This window comes from Poecilia formosa, unplaced genomic scaffold (genome assembly GCF_000485575.1).
Source record: "Poecilia formosa unplaced genomic scaffold, Poecilia_formosa-5.1.2 Scaffold18, whole genome shotgun sequence".
NCBI classification, from domain to species: Eukaryota; Metazoa; Chordata; class Actinopteri; order Cyprinodontiformes; family Poeciliidae; genus Poecilia; species Poecilia formosa.
The window spans coordinates 2278922-2297653 of NW_006799957.1; the positions used below are offsets into that span (position 1 = coordinate 2278922).

General features: G+C 37.4%; 1 protein-coding gene and 1 long non-coding RNA gene across 2 annotated transcripts in view; one reads left to right on the top strand and one right to left on the bottom strand.

The window, feature by feature from the left end:
- Positions 1–3811: 3811 nt before the first annotated feature.
- Positions 3812–5607, top strand: LOC107835677 (uncharacterized). Its single transcript, XR_001661491.1, has 2 exons — positions 3812–4764; positions 5153–5607. It is a non-coding gene; the product is annotated as an uncharacterized LOC107835677 (long non-coding RNA).
- Positions 5608–6069: 462 nt separating this feature from the next.
- The window catches only part of LOC103134711 (plexin-A2), an 83269-nt gene continuing 70606 nt past the window's right edge, over positions 6070–18732 (bottom strand). Inside the window, exons 22-31 of the mRNA XM_016668988.1 lie at positions 18037–18103; positions 17551–17697; positions 15326–15485; positions 14468–14571; positions 12235–12331; positions 11657–11856; positions 11029–11198; positions 9859–10071; positions 8285–8435; positions 6070–7377 (exon numbers count right to left, since the gene is read on the bottom strand). Coding sequence (XP_016524474.1) covers positions 7282–7377; positions 8285–8435; positions 9859–10071; positions 11029–11198; positions 11657–11856; positions 12235–12331; positions 14468–14571; positions 15326–15485; positions 17551–17697; positions 18037–18103 — 1405 coding nt within the window. The 3' untranslated portion in view covers positions 6070–7281. The remainder of the gene's footprint in view (positions 7378–8284; positions 8436–9858; positions 10072–11028; positions 11199–11656; positions 11857–12234; positions 12332–14467; positions 14572–15325; positions 15486–17550; positions 17698–18036; positions 18104–18732) is intronic.

Here is an 18732-nt window from a genome sequence, read left to right on the forward strand (position 1 = left end):
CACACACACACACACACACACACACACACACACACACACCTACACATGCATACACACAAGAAACAAACGCATATCTTCAAGCAGCTGACCTTCAGCCATTACTCCCTTTCCTGCATCATGTTTCTCTAGCTCTCTAACTTTGCTTACCTTAAACTGAAATGAGCTATAAATAAATAATTTTCATCATTTCTTTCTTTGTTTTCAATTCTTGCTTGCTATGATAAGTTTGGCCAGAAGATGGCCTCAGTAGACTGGTGTGCACTTCTTACTGATTACGGCTAGTTGTTATCAATATGTGATTCATTCTGAGAAATAATTAGGGATTTACCTCCTTATGTATTTAGCTACTTGTTGCTTAGTGAGAGCAAACTATGGATGTGTGTGGGTATATTCTGGTAATGCTTGATGTATTTAACTGAAGCAGCAGGAGACTTATGTTTGTTGACCTGCTGAAAGCTCCAGCAAAGTTTCAGGAAATTAAAGCTTGATTGTGCTGTATTTACCATCTCTTATGTAAAGGTGTTTCTACCATCAGTTATTAAAAAAGGAGTAAATTGTTTCAAATGTGAAACATTTGCCATTAGCTAGCATGTGGTTATAACACCAATAGTCTACTTGATCACTTTTGTTTTGTCCACATTTTCATATATTGTGTAAAGAGATCTATTTATTCTTTCACTGCGACTTCAGTGTGCAAAGATGCCAAGTCCACTCTTGTTTATACATTTGTTTGTGAGTTGAAAGTCCAGGGATTTTTCAGTTCAGTATTCATTCCACAGATAAACTCACAGTTTGAATTATTCTTCAAGATCTGCAGTCTGCGCATAAGAACTGTTTCCCACCAAATGAAATATTCTGATCAGGGAGGAGAGGTTCTAATGCTCAGCACTGAGAAAACTGGAGAGTCCACAGAAAGGAAGCCTTACACCATTACGTTACTTGACATCACATCATATATAATGTAATCACATCAGTCATGGGTCAAGGCAGAGTAAGATATTATGACACCTGCCACAATTTGAAAGGAGAATCATTTCCGAAGGGTGTAGAAGCTCCATAAACTTCTCTGTTCTCAACCGGACAGAGTCTATCAGGAACATGTCCTGCAGGTTTTTCAGCTGTCAGTGGAAACGATCTGAGTCCTAATCATCCTCCTTCCTGGGTTTGTGTGTGCAACGGAGGTAAGCGAGAGGGAATTGTTGGCTGCAGAGTGTTGGTGCTCTGACAGGTTAAGAGTGAGAAGAGTCAAGGCGAGAGGTGAGAGCCTGGCAACTGTACAGAAGACCCTTCCACACACTGTTGACACCCAACTTGAATCTGACAGGTACGGGTGGGGAAGGCTGTCGGTTCACATAGCCCTCCTTGGCCCCCCGTCTTTGTCTGCTCTGCTTGCCACAGAACCCTGAGGGTTGCACATAAATAATGAATTCCTGTTCCCTATGGCAAGTGCTGAGGAGCCTCTATATGCTGCTCACATGCCGTACCAAATATTGTCTCAGTATTGTTTTTTTTCATGTGGCAGGTCTCTAGACCTATTTGCTTCAAGAGCTCAGTTTGTTTTCAGGATCAGTCGTCAGTTGCATGAAATAGTTTTCTAATACTGGAGAGCTCACATTGATTCCAAAAAATTATATTTCCATTAATTTGAATAATTATGGCTTGCAGTAACTCAAAGCCTAAAATTCAGTTTCTCATAAAATTTCTCATGTAAACCAGAAGAAATGCAGGTGATGTGAAAATTATCCAAAGGAAAGCCAAAGCCTAAGGAGGATAAGCTACAAAAGGCAGGTCCTAAAAATCCTAATTGTTCCAAGTACAACAATGGAAGATTTGGTGGAAGAAAAAGTGTTGATGTTCAAGTTACAATACGAATTAAAGAACATTTACTGGTGAATACATACAATTATAGCCAGTTGACTATTTTCCATATCTATTCCCATAGAAAAAACCCACAAAATTGCATAAAACAACCTTATACACTATATATCTCTACCTATACTGACATGTGTGCCATAAAAAAGGTGCAGGAGTTACAGTGATAACCACAGTCTTGCTAAGGCTGTGAACCCAAGCTGATTCAGGAATTTGGGGAAATTCACAAGGGATGAACTATGCCAACCTTCTCTTAGTGTTTAAATCACAGAGTAGCTTAGCACCAAGATAAATTAAAGACCTGTTAAAGAACAAACATCCAGAAAACCTGCAAACAGACGAAACACTGAGTTCCTTTAAATAGAGGCTAAAACCCCACCTGTTTAGAGCTGCTTTGATTCATAATAACTCAATGATTTATCGATGTATTTGATGTATATTTGCTTGAGGATTTGGATGAAGTTATTTGACAAATGTTACTTTTATTGCTTGCTTCACAATTGGTGGTGTGAAGCACTTTTAACTGCCTTGTAGCTGAAATGTGCTACACAAAAAAAAAAAACTTGACAATGACTGAGGTAAACCAGAGAGAAAACATCTTTCCTGGTTTTAAGGTGAATTTGATGTATTACATCATCGTACAAAGTCTTCTTTTTAAATGCATGTAAAGTCTAAAGTCTTCATTGTTTTCTACCCGGAGCACTTCTTTCTCTGTGACCAAGCTTTATGGAGATGCTCATTTAATTTCATTTCCAGAAGGACATAGTACTAAAAGTACCAAAACGTGGTTTAACTAATGTAACTTGCTAGCAAACTCTCGCTGGCCCAAAACCCATAGAGAAATGATCAGTCATTGTCAAGCGATAGATTAAACAAAACCACAGCCAATGATACAGATAAGCTGAAGGCAGCTATTAAAGCAACCGGTGCTTTCTCAGCAGAGCCACCGGCTGATCGCCTTTGTGGCATGCTGCATTGATGCTGAATCTCATTTAAAACGAGCCCAACCACGCATTGGCTGGGTATGCTGTACTGCACATGAACATACCTTTCAGTAGGCACACATTTCTGCATTTAAGATAAATTTTCACTTGTCTTCTGAGGTGTTCTAAACTTTCAGAGGAAATGGATTTTGGTATTTGAGCTCAAAATGATTTGTTTCCCCAGTCCACCACATTAAGGCACTTCCTGAAAACCTCAATTTCCCACATAAAGAATGAGAGAGCAGTTTGTCATCATCCAATGAGTTAGTCTTTGTTTGCCTTCCCATCGCCAAAGAAGAATAAACAAGTTGAAAATGATTGTTCAATAAAGGCTTTACTTGTGTTTGATCTGAAAATAGAATGGCCCTTTCTTTTGGTGGGCTTTACATAAAAACAACACGTGCATTTAAGTCTAACCAAATGCACAAGTAAATTCCTGCCAAATGTGGATATCCTATAATCTAAGTTTTGCATCGTTTCATTTGCTTTACAGTAAATATATTTGTATTTTCTTTGAGTTCTCATAGGAAAAAAATAAATTTTAATTTTGAAACTGAAACTGAACTAATTGGCTACTTCTGTTAAGAGATTCATGAGTGTTAAAGTTATGTGTCTGATATGTTATTAGTTTAGTTATTCTCAGGGAAAATTAGTTGTGCAAAGCGTAAACTTATAATCACTAAATGATAGATGCGCTCCTGGGGGTTTCAGGTCAACTCTGTCTTGCATTTGGCCACTTTCCCATGAAAGTTCAATATGAGTTTTCTATTAAATTAGGATGCTAATGATGGTCTAACACAGTAACAATAGATTATCCTGTTATATGTGGCAGAGCTCACATTGACTTTAAAATTACCTCACAGCGCACAGCTGAAGCGGCAGAATTTTGACCAGAAAAGTGTGTTTTTATTTTTAACAAATAGTTTTTTGATTTACATATGACTGCACTATGAATGTTTCACAAAAAATAAGAATCTTCTGACTTTTTACTTGTTTTAAACAGAGGCAAAAATGAATCTCTCCAGGTTTATTTGGGAATAGCACGAAAATAGCACCTAGAATACCTTTCTACTGTATTGAAGAAGTGATTATTTTTCACAAATTTCACCATTTCAATCATTGGTAAAGTTGCGAGCATTAAAAAAAGAAAGAAACAGAAAGTGTTATGAACCTCTTGAAAGGAAACAAAATGTCACCCGTCCCTCCATTGTGCAACACAGACTGCACCAATAACTGAAGCAATGAAACAAAAAGAATTTTCATCAGCTGCGCTTTTAATGTATAACAACAGTAAAAAGTGAATCTTTTACTTGCAAAATAGGAGTGTTTTTATGTACAGTATTTATACAGTTATATATTGTTTAAAAAAAATTAGTTTAAACATGACAGTTTATTGCACAACACATTTATAAATTATCGCTTTGTTCACATGGAACAAATGGATTCCATAATATTTTAACACTTAACATGAAATGTATTTGTTTTTTTTTTGTTGTTTTTTTTTTTTAATCTTTAACACATTTTTCCATGAATCAAGGTCCCATGAGGAGTGTAAAATCTCCTCTAAATACTGAAATGGTAAAACTGGCAGCAAAAGACTGAGCGCGCTTCTTAATGAAACAGCCTTAAGCACCAAAAAGTCTTCTTCTAGCATCATCACAATGGGTGAAACAATCAAAAGTAAAACCCAGAATCAGGCAGGCAGACTTTTCTTGCTTCATGATGGTAATTGGCTGAAAGTTTAGAAATGTGTACTGTAGCAACACCAGCGCTGAGACTAAAGCAGCCAGGTCAAACAGAAAGCAAAATGAAATTGTTGCCTTAAAATAACATATTTGCCCCTTACAGATTTATCCTGTTTTTTACACTTATATTTTTTTTTTTATATATCAACCAGCAGATTTTAACAGTAGAAAAACACAAAGTGATTAAATACAAAACACAGTTTGTAAACTTAACCAACCTTGCCATACGTGAAAAACTAATTGCTCTTCAAACTTCATAGCTGGTTATATTAGCATTTGGGATAACTTGAAGTGAATCTTTAAAGTGTTGAGAAAATATGACCTACTCTTTGGAAAACTGATTTACTGCAGACATATTAGAGGATTTTCGAGCATGAATAGGCTAAGATCATGGCACAGGATTTTTATTCAATAAAGTCTCTGACCAGGCCACTCCAGATTATTATTATTATTTTTTTTGAGCAACTCAGAGGTGGACTTGTTGGTTTGCTTTGAATCATTCTGCTGCACAACCCAAGTGCGCTTGAGCTTAATGTCAATAATTGATGGCAGCACATTCTCTGTCAGGATTTTCTGCTGGAGACCATCCCTGGTCCATCATTTTACCACCAACATTTTTACAGTGAAAATAATGTTGTTTTTGTTTGTTTGTTTGTTTTTTCTTAAATATTGTATTAGTTTTATGTCAGAATTAAAGGAATGCAAATCTTCAAAAAAGTACTACCTTTCTCTCACCAGTCTGAATGATAAGAAGTGCTTTGTGACTGGAAAGCACCTCATTTATGCCATTTTATTCCAGTCTCTTTCTCATATTTTTTAATAATAAATACCCACCCTGGACTGGGGTAGGCGATAAAACTGGGCATTATGTTTCTGTTTTTTTGTTCTTTTTGAGAACTTTTAGTCTACTTCATGTTGCCAGAAAGGTTTAGTTTTTATGATTTCAACTGTAGGCAAGGATGTGGCTTGTAAAAATGAACCAACAAACAGGTAATTCATAACATAATCAGAAGCTAACTATATTTTCACAGAGCTAGTGTTTTATTCTAACAAATGCAATAAATTTTTTTCAATTATGCTTTTTATTATAATAAGCTTATGTTTAACTTTATTATTTGAAACAGTTAAGTGTAATACAAAAACAAACACAGAAGAAACTGTAAAGGGCAAATACTTTTTCAAGGCACTGTGGGCTGAAACACAGAAACACATTGTGACGCAACAAACAGACTTGAAACGGATCAAAAGCTGATCCAAACACAGATTTCATTAATTAAATATTCACTCTGTTTACAAAATATAAGCACACCTGCTTTGCACGAATCTACTGCTCCATTTCAGCTTTTCATCCACAATTCAGTTCGACGTCAAGCTCAAGTTAGACACCATATTGGAAAAAATCAATAATGCATCAACGGCTTTATCTAACTTAATCTATCCAAGTTACTTGACAAGAGCTGCAGGTGTTCTTAATATCCTGTACACCGGGTGCATTTCAAGTATTACGCTTCATGTAAACAATAACTGATGAGAAGGGAAGGGTTGGGGGTAGGGTGCTATGAGTCAAATTTAGGCTAATCTGATCCACGATCACGCTTAAAACATCATTAATCATGCTTTCTGCAACAGTTCATTTTGGCCTCCACTTATCTTTGAATGGCTGAATTAGTGCCATATAGATCACTGTAAAAGTGTCCTATCTCAAATGAGATCTCTTCCGTACAATGTCATGTTTTATTAATAGCGTCGACAGGAGCATTTAACTCAAATGAATCATGAGATGCAGTAAAACCCAGGAAGAGGGCCCAAAATATCTCCATATATATTAAAAATTGTAGCGTTAGGATGTCTTTGAGTCTGGGACTCTTAGGAGATTTTACTCGCTTCAGAGTTTAGAAGTTCAGACAGTCGTCACAGAGTGAAACATAACACGGCACGTCTTTTAAGAGCCCATAGCAAAGGCTTAACAACACATAGTCACACATCTCTGCTCAGAATGGCTACAAATAGCAATGTCACTCCAAGTCAGTCACATGAATAACTGTCCTTCAACTTTGACATAAAATGTACTTTGAGTTACGTCTCAACAGACGTGCCGTCCCATTAAATTGGCTCCTGTCTTTGTCGAGCTCCTCCGCTGGCTTAAGCGTTGAGTCATTCTCTTATTAAGTCCTGCTCTCTTCAGAGCTCACGCTGGTGCCTCGCACACAGTTAGTATAAGCACCGACTACAGAGGCAAACCATTTTCCCAGTGGATAGGAATTGGCAGTTAAATCTGCAACTGATGATGGCCTAAATCCTTTTGCTCTCCGTTTGAGTGTTTTAGAAGCTGAATGTTTTCTTGTTGGAGTTTCTTCAGGAAAAAAAAAAGAAAGTGACACTGGTAGTAAAAGTCTTTGCTTCGGGATGTACTGCTGTGGTTTGTGTATGTACATTTGTATTCATGTGTGTGTATGTTTACACAGTAAGTTAGATCAATCTTTCTGTGTATGCTGTATATGTACGTGTGATTATGATCACACATGCACATATGGAAGTGCTGGTGTCCACATCCCAGGAGCTTGTGTGTTAAATATTCAATCTCCTCCATTACACTTTGATTTGTGGTATTAAACGCTAAAGTTTGGACAAACCATATGCATATTTGTCTTGGGAATTCTTTATGTTTTGGTGTGTATATCTCAACTTTCTGGGGACATGGCAAATATGATCTGCTCCATTTTGTATGCCAGCTTCTGCTTCTGGGCTTGTTCGTCTTGCTCCAGTGCCTCAATGATCTGGAACAGGAAAAAGAAAAAGCACACAAACACACAAGATGAAATAGCCAGGTAACCAAGGACACAATGTGTGTTGTCGGTCAGCAGAAGGAATCTGATTTGCACATGTAGGGTTTGAAATGAAAATATTTAGCAGCAGTATGTTTATCTTTACTTGGAGATATATATGAGCTTAAATTATTCATTCCGGTTTTATTTATTTGGATTAAATACAAATGAAGTACTTGTAAAGTCTTAGGCTTGGACTGATGAACTGTGGGTAATTTTAGGTTGTAATTTTGAGCATATCTAAGTATGCAAACCAATACATTAAGCACTGATCAAACGATTAATTTCATTCCAGTTTATGGGATCTGACTGTATTTTGGGACCACATACAAAAGTCTTCGTCTTATTGTTTCTGACTTTTTCAAGAAAAAAAATAATAAGCCAGCTGCCACAATTAACTGCTATGTCTTTACTAGCTGGCAACTGGAAAGTTGTTTTTGAGATATTTAAGTTTCACTTTAATTCTCTAGTCAGGTTTCATCAACTTGTGATGGGAAATAATTGGCTCCTCAGATGCTAAATGATTCAGCTTCAGCTGGTGCAGCTTCTTTTTTTTTCTATATCTAAGGCTTGGTTTGACTGGAAACAACACTATGAGCGCCAGATGAATCAGCAAAAACACTACAGGTTCCAAGATGTAAACCCAAATTAATTACAAAAACAAAATGATCAGAAAAAGCTGAAGCAGAGAAAAAGAATTGGGCAAAAACTTCACAGTCCCATAACAGTAAGGTAAACAGAACAATCCACTCTCCGTACAAAACGTGATCATATAAATCAGTAGAGCAAATCGTACTTTCAGTCGACCAACAAATATCTGAAGCCAGTTTCCACTTTGTGATGTTAGACAGGGCCTCACCTCTTGGCTGTACTTGCTGACGTAAGCGTAGATCTCATGCAGGGCACTGAGCACGTTGAACTCACTGGAGTGGAGGCGAGCCTGTTCAGCCAGATAGGCATTCATATCCTGATCACTGATGGCAGGTAGGCGGTTGATGTCAGCGTAGTACCTGAGAGGACACATACACACACGCACGGACTCAGTGTCAAGGACACAGCCATGCATACTGGAGCTTTTCTCCTCATTTGAATTCAGACTGATGTTGTGAAAAATCCAGAGAATGTTCAGGGATAAAGGATTATGTACATCAGAGACGTTTGTGCAGAAAAATAAAGACATGCGTCACTCAGAGGTTTGGGCTTTCGGTTTATATAGATGAATTAAAATAAAATTCTAATTTTTTTTAAGAGTGTTCAAGAAAGATGCTCTTACACTGTAGGAATTAGTAGCTTAGCTGATTCCCATACATTGTTAATGTTACATTTAACTGCTTCTAAAGCTTCAGAAAGACATATAAAAATGATCTTGACACCAAACAGGAAATAAATAAATCTGTAGATTTAGAGAAATCCTGGTTCTGCAGGTTAATATTTTATTAATGTCAACACTTGAACTTGTTTAATCTGACTACTAGCTCAGAAGTGAAACCAAGTTATTGTAAAGGTAATCTAATTTACTTAATTTTTACATCAGTTCTACTTACTGAAACTTGACATGAGTCTGTTAGAAGTATCAAGGAACAGGATAATATTTTAAAAAGTTAAATTTTAAAAACCATAAAATGTTTTGCCATACTGTTCCTACTGATTAAGGCTATTTTAACTTTAATGTGCAGGAGTGCAGATTTATTTTGTCAATATGAAGTACTGATGTCAGCACCTTTTGCCACAAGGCCCTCAAATTGCCAGGTTGAGAGTACTTCATAAAAAATAGATGTTTTTTCTTCTTGAAAATAGAAAACAATATTAGAATGTTTTTATCTCATCTGACTCAAACTAGCATGCAATATTTTGATAATGTGAAAAATGATTAGGGATTATGGATTTGTAAAATATTGTAGACCTGAAATATAAAATTTCTCTTAAACAATTTATTACTGGCACAGAGATATAATCGACTTTCCTTTTTTTTGGAAAGTCAATTTCTTTATTTTCTTTGTCTTTTCTAAGCAACAAGAACGGGAGCAGCCAATAGCTTAACCTTCTAGCTAAATGCTAATCTGTTTTACTCTGTAAGGAGCATAATAAAAAAATACTTTATTCACTAAAAAGTTTAATATTAATCAAAAACTGCTACTAACTGTAGCTTGTTTTCATACTATATTTTTGTTTATGTGTTTGTAGCGAAATAAAAATATCAAATTGTTTAGATAACATTGTTGTACCTGTTTTAATTAATATGTTGGGTCATTTCAGGAGCAGTAGGAAGAATAGTTTCTTTCCCATTTTAATGTAAAAGCAAGTAGATCATGTTGTACATTTGTTTAAAATTGTTGGTTACATTCATGTTACTGTGAAATTGGCAAATTTGTCCCAACCTGAACATTTCATGCTTAAGTGTAACACAAATTACTTTTTTTGTGTTATATTTACCTTTCCACCCAGCTCTTATAGTGCGGAATATCCTTGGCATAGAGCAGCTTGGTGGAGGGCGAGTCTTTGCCCAAACGATGTTCAGATGTTGAGCAAGAGTCCATAAAGGTCTGTGCCACCACTGACAGGCAGGCGTCCGTGATGCTGCTTTTATGGATGTCAAACACAAACTGGGGATTTTTGATTACATTCACCCAGAACCGCAGCGGGAGACTGGAAATATGGAAAGATATTGACAGAGTAAAATTAAAGACATAGTGTAAACACTGCAAGACATGTTTGCAAAGAGAAATTAAATACTTGCCAAACATCAAAAGCTCCTTTTGAATCTGAGTTTAATTAATCCCATGTTGACTTTTATGCTTGACTTTAGTTATGAAAAGTAGGTGGATATTTGAGCTCTGGTAAAGTCCCACAGCTACAAGATACTTCCAAGAACAGCATAAAACTAGGAAAATCCTTGAAGCATGAGGTAAATAATAAATTCCTATTAAATTAGTTATTCTAAAATTATAATTAATACTGTGAGGAAATGTGTAAACCAGGTACATTCACAGTGGAGGTTGGAATGTGCTCTGAAGGGAGACAGCCTTAATTATAGGTCTTCGTTTAGGAACAATGGATTTTTTTTTTTGTCTGACCCAAACCTAGTTGGAAATCAGTAAATTATTTCTCAGAAAGACTTTAGTTTCTTCATTTTTTAAATATATTGTATGTTGTAGCTCATCAGCATTTATTAAACCATCACCACATCAATGTCTTCAAACTTGAAAAATAATTTGACATCAGACCAATTTGTATTGTGTAGCTGTTATACTCTTGCATTTAGCCAATAATAACAAGTTTTAATCATTATTCCCCTCCAACATGGAGCTGATATCCTTTAGTAAAATTTAATTTAAAATTTCAGATAGACTTTTCCAAACATGGCTCTAGGTTATGATTCGTTAATAATGTGGTTTTAAGTTGATAAAATGACTAATGAGATTTATAGCAAGTCACTGTTGTAAATCAAAATGATGGACAGTATCCAAACACAAAAAAAAAACTAATGGTAACATGTATAAGTATTAGTTGATAAATGAGGGAAACATTGAAAGAGAGTTGGTGAATATATTCCTGGCTGTTTAATAAGCTTTGAATATGTCTTAAGTGGGACATTTTTCTCACCAGTTACTCTTCCATGTGTGGCGAACATCCATGTCATGGATGCCATGTCTGTCTGCCTGCTCATCGAGGAAGTCAAACATATATTTGATGGCGAGAGGCAGAGCAGTGCCTCGACACACGGTGCTGAACAAAGTCTCAAACAGGTCATCCACAAACTTCTGTAACGTGCCCTGTAAAAAAACATGAAGAGAAACTTCATGAAGCAGTTCAGTATTTTTGCTTCTGCTGTTAATATCTTTATCTACAGCATAGGTGCACGATAAGTTCAGATTAAGAAAAATAACAGGAAACATAGTAGAAGCTGAAAAAAATGTAATCCATTCCAGTTTGCTGTTTCCATAGATACCACACAACAGAACATGTAATTGCTGTATTGGTCTACAGCAAATATGTTGCACAGTAAATGACTTGAAAACTGTACACAGGGCTTTCGCTAATGATTATAGCTTTTTTTTTTAAAAGCAAAGGGTGAACATCATGTTAGTTGCATGAAAGTGTAGCAGGTTTAGCTGTGAATAGTATATTTAATCACAATATTCACAATGTTCAGGTCTTTACAAATAAATAAGAGATTAAAGCACATGCGTAGGAGAAAATGAACATGGTGTCTTTATCTTTTAAGTGTCACCTTAGTTGCTAGCAGTCTCGTTAGGTAGATCTCGGACACCATCTTGCTTCCGCGTTCACCCTCTTTCTGGTCACCATGGTCGTGGTTCTTGACTAAATGCCAAACTTTGACACCACTCTCCAGGTCAGGAGTGAGCATAGGCACACGGGAGTGAGGGCTGTCAGGGCTGGTGGGGGTGGAGCGGAATGGGACATCCATACCTAGGTTGGCAACATGGCAAAAAATATGTTCCAAAATAAACTTAAAATGAACCAGCTAAGAAGATGAGATATGGATTGAGACTTTATAATCACATAAAAGTATATTTGTTAAAGAAAGTTTGCCTACCCTGCAGGTAATAATGCTAAAAAATATTTTGAAAAAAGCAAACAAAAAGAAACACAAACTAAATTTTAAAGTTTATTTCCCTTTAAATCACAAAAAACAAGCATACTTGACCCTTTTGAGTATCAAAGGCGTCTTACTGTTTATGAAATCTGCAAATGTTACAGTGGTTTGTCTACCTTTAAAAAAAAACATGCTTCTGTGAGATGGATGAATATTAGATTAGATGGCTGTAATTGTTTCACATTGCTGACCGTATCTGCTGATACTCCGTGGGAAGCTGGCTGAGGAGGGAATGATGAACGAGGACATCTGTTTGGGCACCAAGGCCACCACACAGCGATCAGATACCTGAGAGACAAAGGTGAGGCGTCATGAATTTTTTGCCTCGCAGATATTGGTCAAAAGCAGCAAGAAAAATTCAAAGTATCATCAGTGCAATAAAACCAAGGACCAGGATTTGTTTTATTTATTTATTTTTTGACAATTATGATTCAAAGGAGCAAATAACATGGCAATTATGTGGGTTTTTAGAGAACTGGCCTTCAGAGACAATGACAATGACCACACCACAAGCTATTGAAGAGACCAAATATTGTGGGTATGGGGTATATTGTGTATCCTGTTAAAGTATGGCTGCAAAAATTTTATGTAACATTTTGTAATATTGCCACTAAAACGCAGCACTGCAGTCTGACTGAGCTGGGCGAGAAGCAATGGTCCTTCAAGTCTACCATGAACTACTAAAATAGGCCTTTGTCTGAATAAACCTATACATGTTGTGCTGCGTGCTATCCTAACTTTTTTTTTTCTTTAAGTTAAATTAATCTTGCAACAACACTAATATTTAATTTGTATATGCAAGGGTTCCAGGAAATTCCTAAAATATCTGCCAGAAAAACGCTGTTCTGCGTGTGTTACAGATTTGGCTCACGTCGCAAAAAGCTTAGCAACAAGACAAGCACTTCTGCACCTCACATGAGCATTGAAAATAAAGGGGTTTTTTTCTCCTCTTCCTCTCTTATGAGTACATACTTTTTCTTCAAGGGGTTTTAAAGTTTTCATTGTTTTTGTTTGTCTGTATTACAATAAATAACTTACTGAAATGTCAGCTGTGTGAAGAGGCCCCAAGGTGTGTCATACCACTGACAAAGAAGAATGAATTGGCATTTGAAGTCAGTGACCTGTGTATTAACACTCAAGACCTAGGGAAAAAATGGAGGCTAAAAATGACACACAAGTCCATGTTTATTGTATGAATCAGCTGATTTACTTGTTTTGTATTAACCCAGATTGCTTAGATTCCAATGCTGCTACAGATGCAGCAAAAATTCCTTGAATCCCACTGCAAATTTGGTTCGTTGGCAAAATGTACTGTACGAACTAGCAGCTGTACAATACACATATTAACTAAGAACTAATATTACAGGCGAGTTCTCCAAATTAAACATTAAAATGTCACTTTCAATGACTGTTGAAGTCTGGAAATGTAAAGAATCGTAGGAAGATTATGTTTTAACCTGGTGCTAGAGTGATACATCAGCTCATCTCATTTTATCCCAGGATTTTCTGATACTTGATTGAAACCCTCTTGGTGTTCACATGCTGCAGATTTCAGCACCGGAGGAAGCAAACAGGTTCTGAGCATCACTGACCCTCAGCCATGCTTTACTGCAGGCATGTTGTTCATTTCAGCATACGCCTCAGTCTTCCTCCAGACGTATTGCGGATCCATTGACCTGAAAAGTTCTAGTTTTGATTCATTGCTCCACCGAGCAAATCCCTAAGCCTCTTTGACTCATTTTTATAGTTTTGAGCAAACTGAAGCTGACTTTACTTTTCCTTTTGGGTCAGCAGTAGTATATTCCTCAGTGTTCAGACAAGGAGTCCTTCTATGTTTAGTAAGTGACTTCAAGTGGAAACAAAGCATCAGTAGCTGTTCCTACCAGGTCTTGATCAAATCTATTTTGCCAACAGTTGAGGATTTTTCACCACATGCCTCCTCAGGAATCTGGTGATTTGAGAGCTTCCAGTTCTGCAAGGTGCAGAAAATGTACCCAAATTCCTTTAAACATGCAAACTCAGCTTTCAAATGCATCTCTTGGAACCATTACGGTCGTTATTATTGTGTCCCCTTTTCCTTCCTTTTACAAGGCAATGGACTACTCTCTGAATTTTGTTGCCAATTATCTTGGCTTGGTTTTATCATGGAATGAAAATTACATTCAACAGTTTACCTATTTAAAGTGTTGTACCTTACGCACACCTCATGCAACCATGGATTTGCATAATTGCTTCCAGAGACTATTCAGGGATTGAAAAATTAGGAGCTGTTGAACAATTTGAAGTGCAGAAACAAATGTCACTTTAACTGGTACTTTTGATGAGCATCCTTCACTCAATTTAGGAACTTAGTGATTTATGAGAAAGAATAATCAGGAGAAGATGACCATTTTTGTAATGTTGGTATTCATTTTATTCCCTCACCTGGTAGTGCATGAGTGTATTGAGTCTCTTCCAGTCGCCTTCTATCTTTGTTGTGATGTCTTCATCCTGCAGGACCACACGAGCTGTTCTGCCCTGCCGCCACTCTGTTGGAAAACACATTTAAAGGCAACAAATTGCTGTTATTTTGTGTCATGTTTACAGTATTTCTCACGTCTCAGACTTATGTTCCCCCTGTTTGACATGAATTGTTAGCCTGCACTACCCCTAAGGTTATATTATCCTTGTGTGTTATGTTTATTCTTTACAATGTGCAAGCTGTCAAGCGAAACAGGCAAAATGTCAACAAGACTGCTTCTTGTCCTTGACAATTACAAGTCAGGGGGAGTGAGAACAAAATGAAAGGACACAGTATCTTTCTTTGAGCCACCTGGAGCAATGAGACACATCCTCCCTAAATCCCTAACCTGTAAAAGCCCCTGAAGGTGTAAAGCTACATGCCCAAAGCACTATCAGGCGATACCAAGACGGTGTTTTATTTACTCTGTGTGAAGGTGCATGCCACCTAAATTTGTGCCGCATCACTCAGTATCAGATGACATGCCGTGGGTGTAAGCCTTCATGGAGTAGTCCTGTCAAAAAGGTTTAATGTCACTGTTGGGGTGTTGCTGCGATTGCAACTGCAAGCAGGTATGGGGAGGATGCGGAAACAACGGAGGAGCTGATGTCAAACATTCTCCGTAATTTGTGTTAACATGGCCAGTGTCAGGCGAATCTTTGCCTCTGTGACATTATTCCAACAGGTTGTTATGCAGTTGATTTTTTTTTTTTTTTTTTTTTTTTTTAGAATATATTGCATAAGACAGCTGCTATGATCAAAAGATTGTCTGACTCGCTCACCTAGGTCCATGTCTGTAGCTCGAGGTCGGGTGGAGTATGGCATATTTTTGTACACAGCATCCAGGATCTTTTCCTTCACCTGGGTAATTGTGTCACAGTTGAGAGCCTTGACTGGGATCTCTGGGCTGTTCTCATTGTCGGGGTTCACACAGCTCAGCGTCTGGAGATCCAGGACAGAGAGAGAGAGAGAAACCCAGAGAAGAAGAGAGAGAGAGCAAGGTGTTGCTTGGGAGGTCTTTTCATTACCTGCTCTTCACCAAGATGTCCTGGTGGAGAGCATCTTGGCTTGAAATGTAATTTCACACCTCCAGGATGTGACTGTGCAGCTCTGGCAGCAGCATTAAACACGTAATGAGACAGAGCCTCTCACACTCTCCGACACGGCGATCAGAGAGGTGTCATCTTGTCGCTGGCTGGCTCTGCTCTGCAGCTGAAGCCAGAGGGGAAACGGATTCTGATGGGCTGCTGGAGGATCCCAGCCAGCTCCGTTTCAATAGAAATGTAAAGGACAGAGACGTGTGGTTGGCCCAAACGCTTGACTTTAGTGATTAGCATAGACAAAATTAGCAATTTGGCAGAGTCTCTGCTCCTAATTATATTTAACAGTTTGAATGCATAAAGCTGCCTTTTTGATTTTTCATTCGCATATGAGTGGACGGGTGAAACAAGGAAAAGCTTGTATGCAGGCTGAAAACGGGGTATTAAGAGGCTCTGTTGTCCTGCTGTGGGCATTCTGCTGGTGTGGTTGGTTGATTTGTCTTAGAGGAACATGATTTCTACAGATCAGCGTCCTTCTGATTGATAATCCTTGTTTCAAATTAGTCATGCTAACATCCTCATCTGTAGGACACAAATACATCCTTAATACCAGTTTGATTTTATTCTGTATTCCCTTGACACATTACACTGCCTGTCACGTTGTTTCGTCTCCCTGGTAAAGAATTAAATAGAAACATGGCTATAGAAAGACCATAGGTTTTTGAAATGGCCATAGGATATGTTTTGTGTCAGGTGAACCATTTCCATATTAATTTAATCATGTTTTTTTTCTTTTCTTTTTTTTTTAGATGATTATCCTTCTGAAATATAAATTTTTAGTTTTTTGGGTGAATTTTATTAAAGATTTCCTGGTATTTTATAGAGGGAGCTTTATGTCTTTGAAGGGAAGTAGGCCCAAAGCAGAACTCATTCTTCACCATAACCAACAATTATCTTGAAGTGTTTTTCACTGTATTATTCTTCTCATGTTTAACGCCACATCCATCTGGACTGTTTCCTGATGAAAAGCTAAATCTTTGTCTCATCTGACCAAAAAGAAATGGTTCCAGGCAAAAACCCAACAGCACTGCATAAACTCCACATATTTATGTTTGTGAGGACTGAATAGGATTTTTCTTGGCAAGTCTCCCAGACGTCCAGTTGGCATATAGATAGTATCTTATGGAAACTTGGCCATCCCAAGAGAAAATCTCAGCAGCATTTATCCAACAGACAACTTTGGATGTTTCTCTTCCATCCCTAGCCATTTTCTTTTGTAGAGATAAACTTGAACATTCATCATTTTGGTTTTGACGGTAGAAATGGAACGTTTTCTACAAACAATTATTTTCTTGGAGCTCTCTCTTTAAACATCAGCACACGTTTTTCCACTTAAAATGACGTGTTTTACTGTGTTACACATTTTGAACAAGTAAAACTGTGAGAGTCATACCTTATTTATAACTGAAAAACAGGAATGTGTGAATTACAGTTTACAATTTAGATCCTGGATTTACTGATCAGCTTGTGCTCAAGTTTAAGAAATGGCTTTTCTTGACATTTCCAGGGTAATATTTTGAAAGAAGAATCAAGGGCAGATTTAATTTAATAGAAAAATAATTGTGGAGTGCTTCATGATTCCAGTCAGCAGCTCTCAGTTTGGTAAAAGGGACTTCTCTTTATATATTACAAAAGTTTGCTTATGAAGATTAGAGTTCAGTTCATTCATCTTTCAGCTTGAAGAAAACACCAAAATGTGTGTTTAAACTGTAGATGCTCATAGAGCCCCAAACATTGTGCTTTGCATCCAAGTGCATTCCATATTTTCCTTTAATTTGTCATGTGTTGAGACATTTTCTTTTAAAACTGCGTATGAGACTGTGAGGGTTCTTTTCCAATAGCACAACATATTAATACAGACTAAATAGTGAACTTTTTTTTCCTTTATGAATGCCTTTCTGACTCACCAGTGTTTTGTACTCAATCTGCTGCCGGATGAGTTTGTCTTCACTTAGGGAATAGCGTGCCTCCCCTGTGATGGAGTCTATGGGTCCCTTCTCCATTTGCTGTTTGATGGCACAAAACAGCATGAACAGAGGCTCCCCAGCGCACTCCTTTGTTTTGGAAGGAAACCAAGCAAATGGATCGAAAAATGGGAGAAAGAACGGATGAGAAAGAAAACAGATTTCTATGTGTTGGTAGATGAGACGTGACTTGCTAATGTGAGCATTATGAATCAGGAAAACTATAGAGACGTTCAACCTCACTGGTAACATAACCCTTCGATAGTGTGGAAAAGCACATCGATATCAGGCATTTATAAACTCAGCCACAACAAGAATTTAGAGGAGTCTATTTAAGAAAAAAAAAATCAATACAAAACATTTTAAGGAGCCTGTAGTACATCACAGTGATACCTGTAGCAAAAAGAACAGAGAATGACTTAGTTTTACCTTGAGAAATTTGTGAAGCAGGAAGGCAAACCAATTTGTCAGCATCTTCTCTGCCACCGACTCTGTTCTGCAAGATGAGAAAGAGGCAGACTCATTCATTATCAGGAGGAGTCCTGCAGAGAGCTGGAGTGCTCTGATTATTTTTTTCATTATTTTAAGACTCCCGGTGTTGCAACAAGACCTAGAACGAACAGTTTAAGAAATTTGCGCATGGCCGTTTAGCCTCAGTGGACACGCACCTCACTGTAATGTCAGGTAAGTGCTGCCAGTGCACAGCACTTATAGGTTATGACATAATTGTCCAGACTAAATGGCTATGTCTCACACTGTTTTCTAGTGTCTGCACTTAGCTACTTTACATGAGTTCAGATTGAAAGACGTCTCGATTTTCACACACTGTGGAAAAAAAGCTAAAAACTATACTTTTCAATCAGTACCAGGTTTAAAACTTGCTGCATTGTAGCCACATTTTTTTTATTTTTCTCCACCACGTTTTGGCCCTTACCTGCATTACAACCTCAACCTACAGTGACGCAACTGTCGATGGGACCCTCTTCAACTTTTTGAGTGTGTGCAGAAGATTAATGGGTTTGGGCAAATAGCTTCTTCTACCGGCTCCTATTTGAACTTAGCCTTATATATATAATGAGTGTGAGAACACAAGTTTTATCCCCACATAAGTCTCATGAAACATTC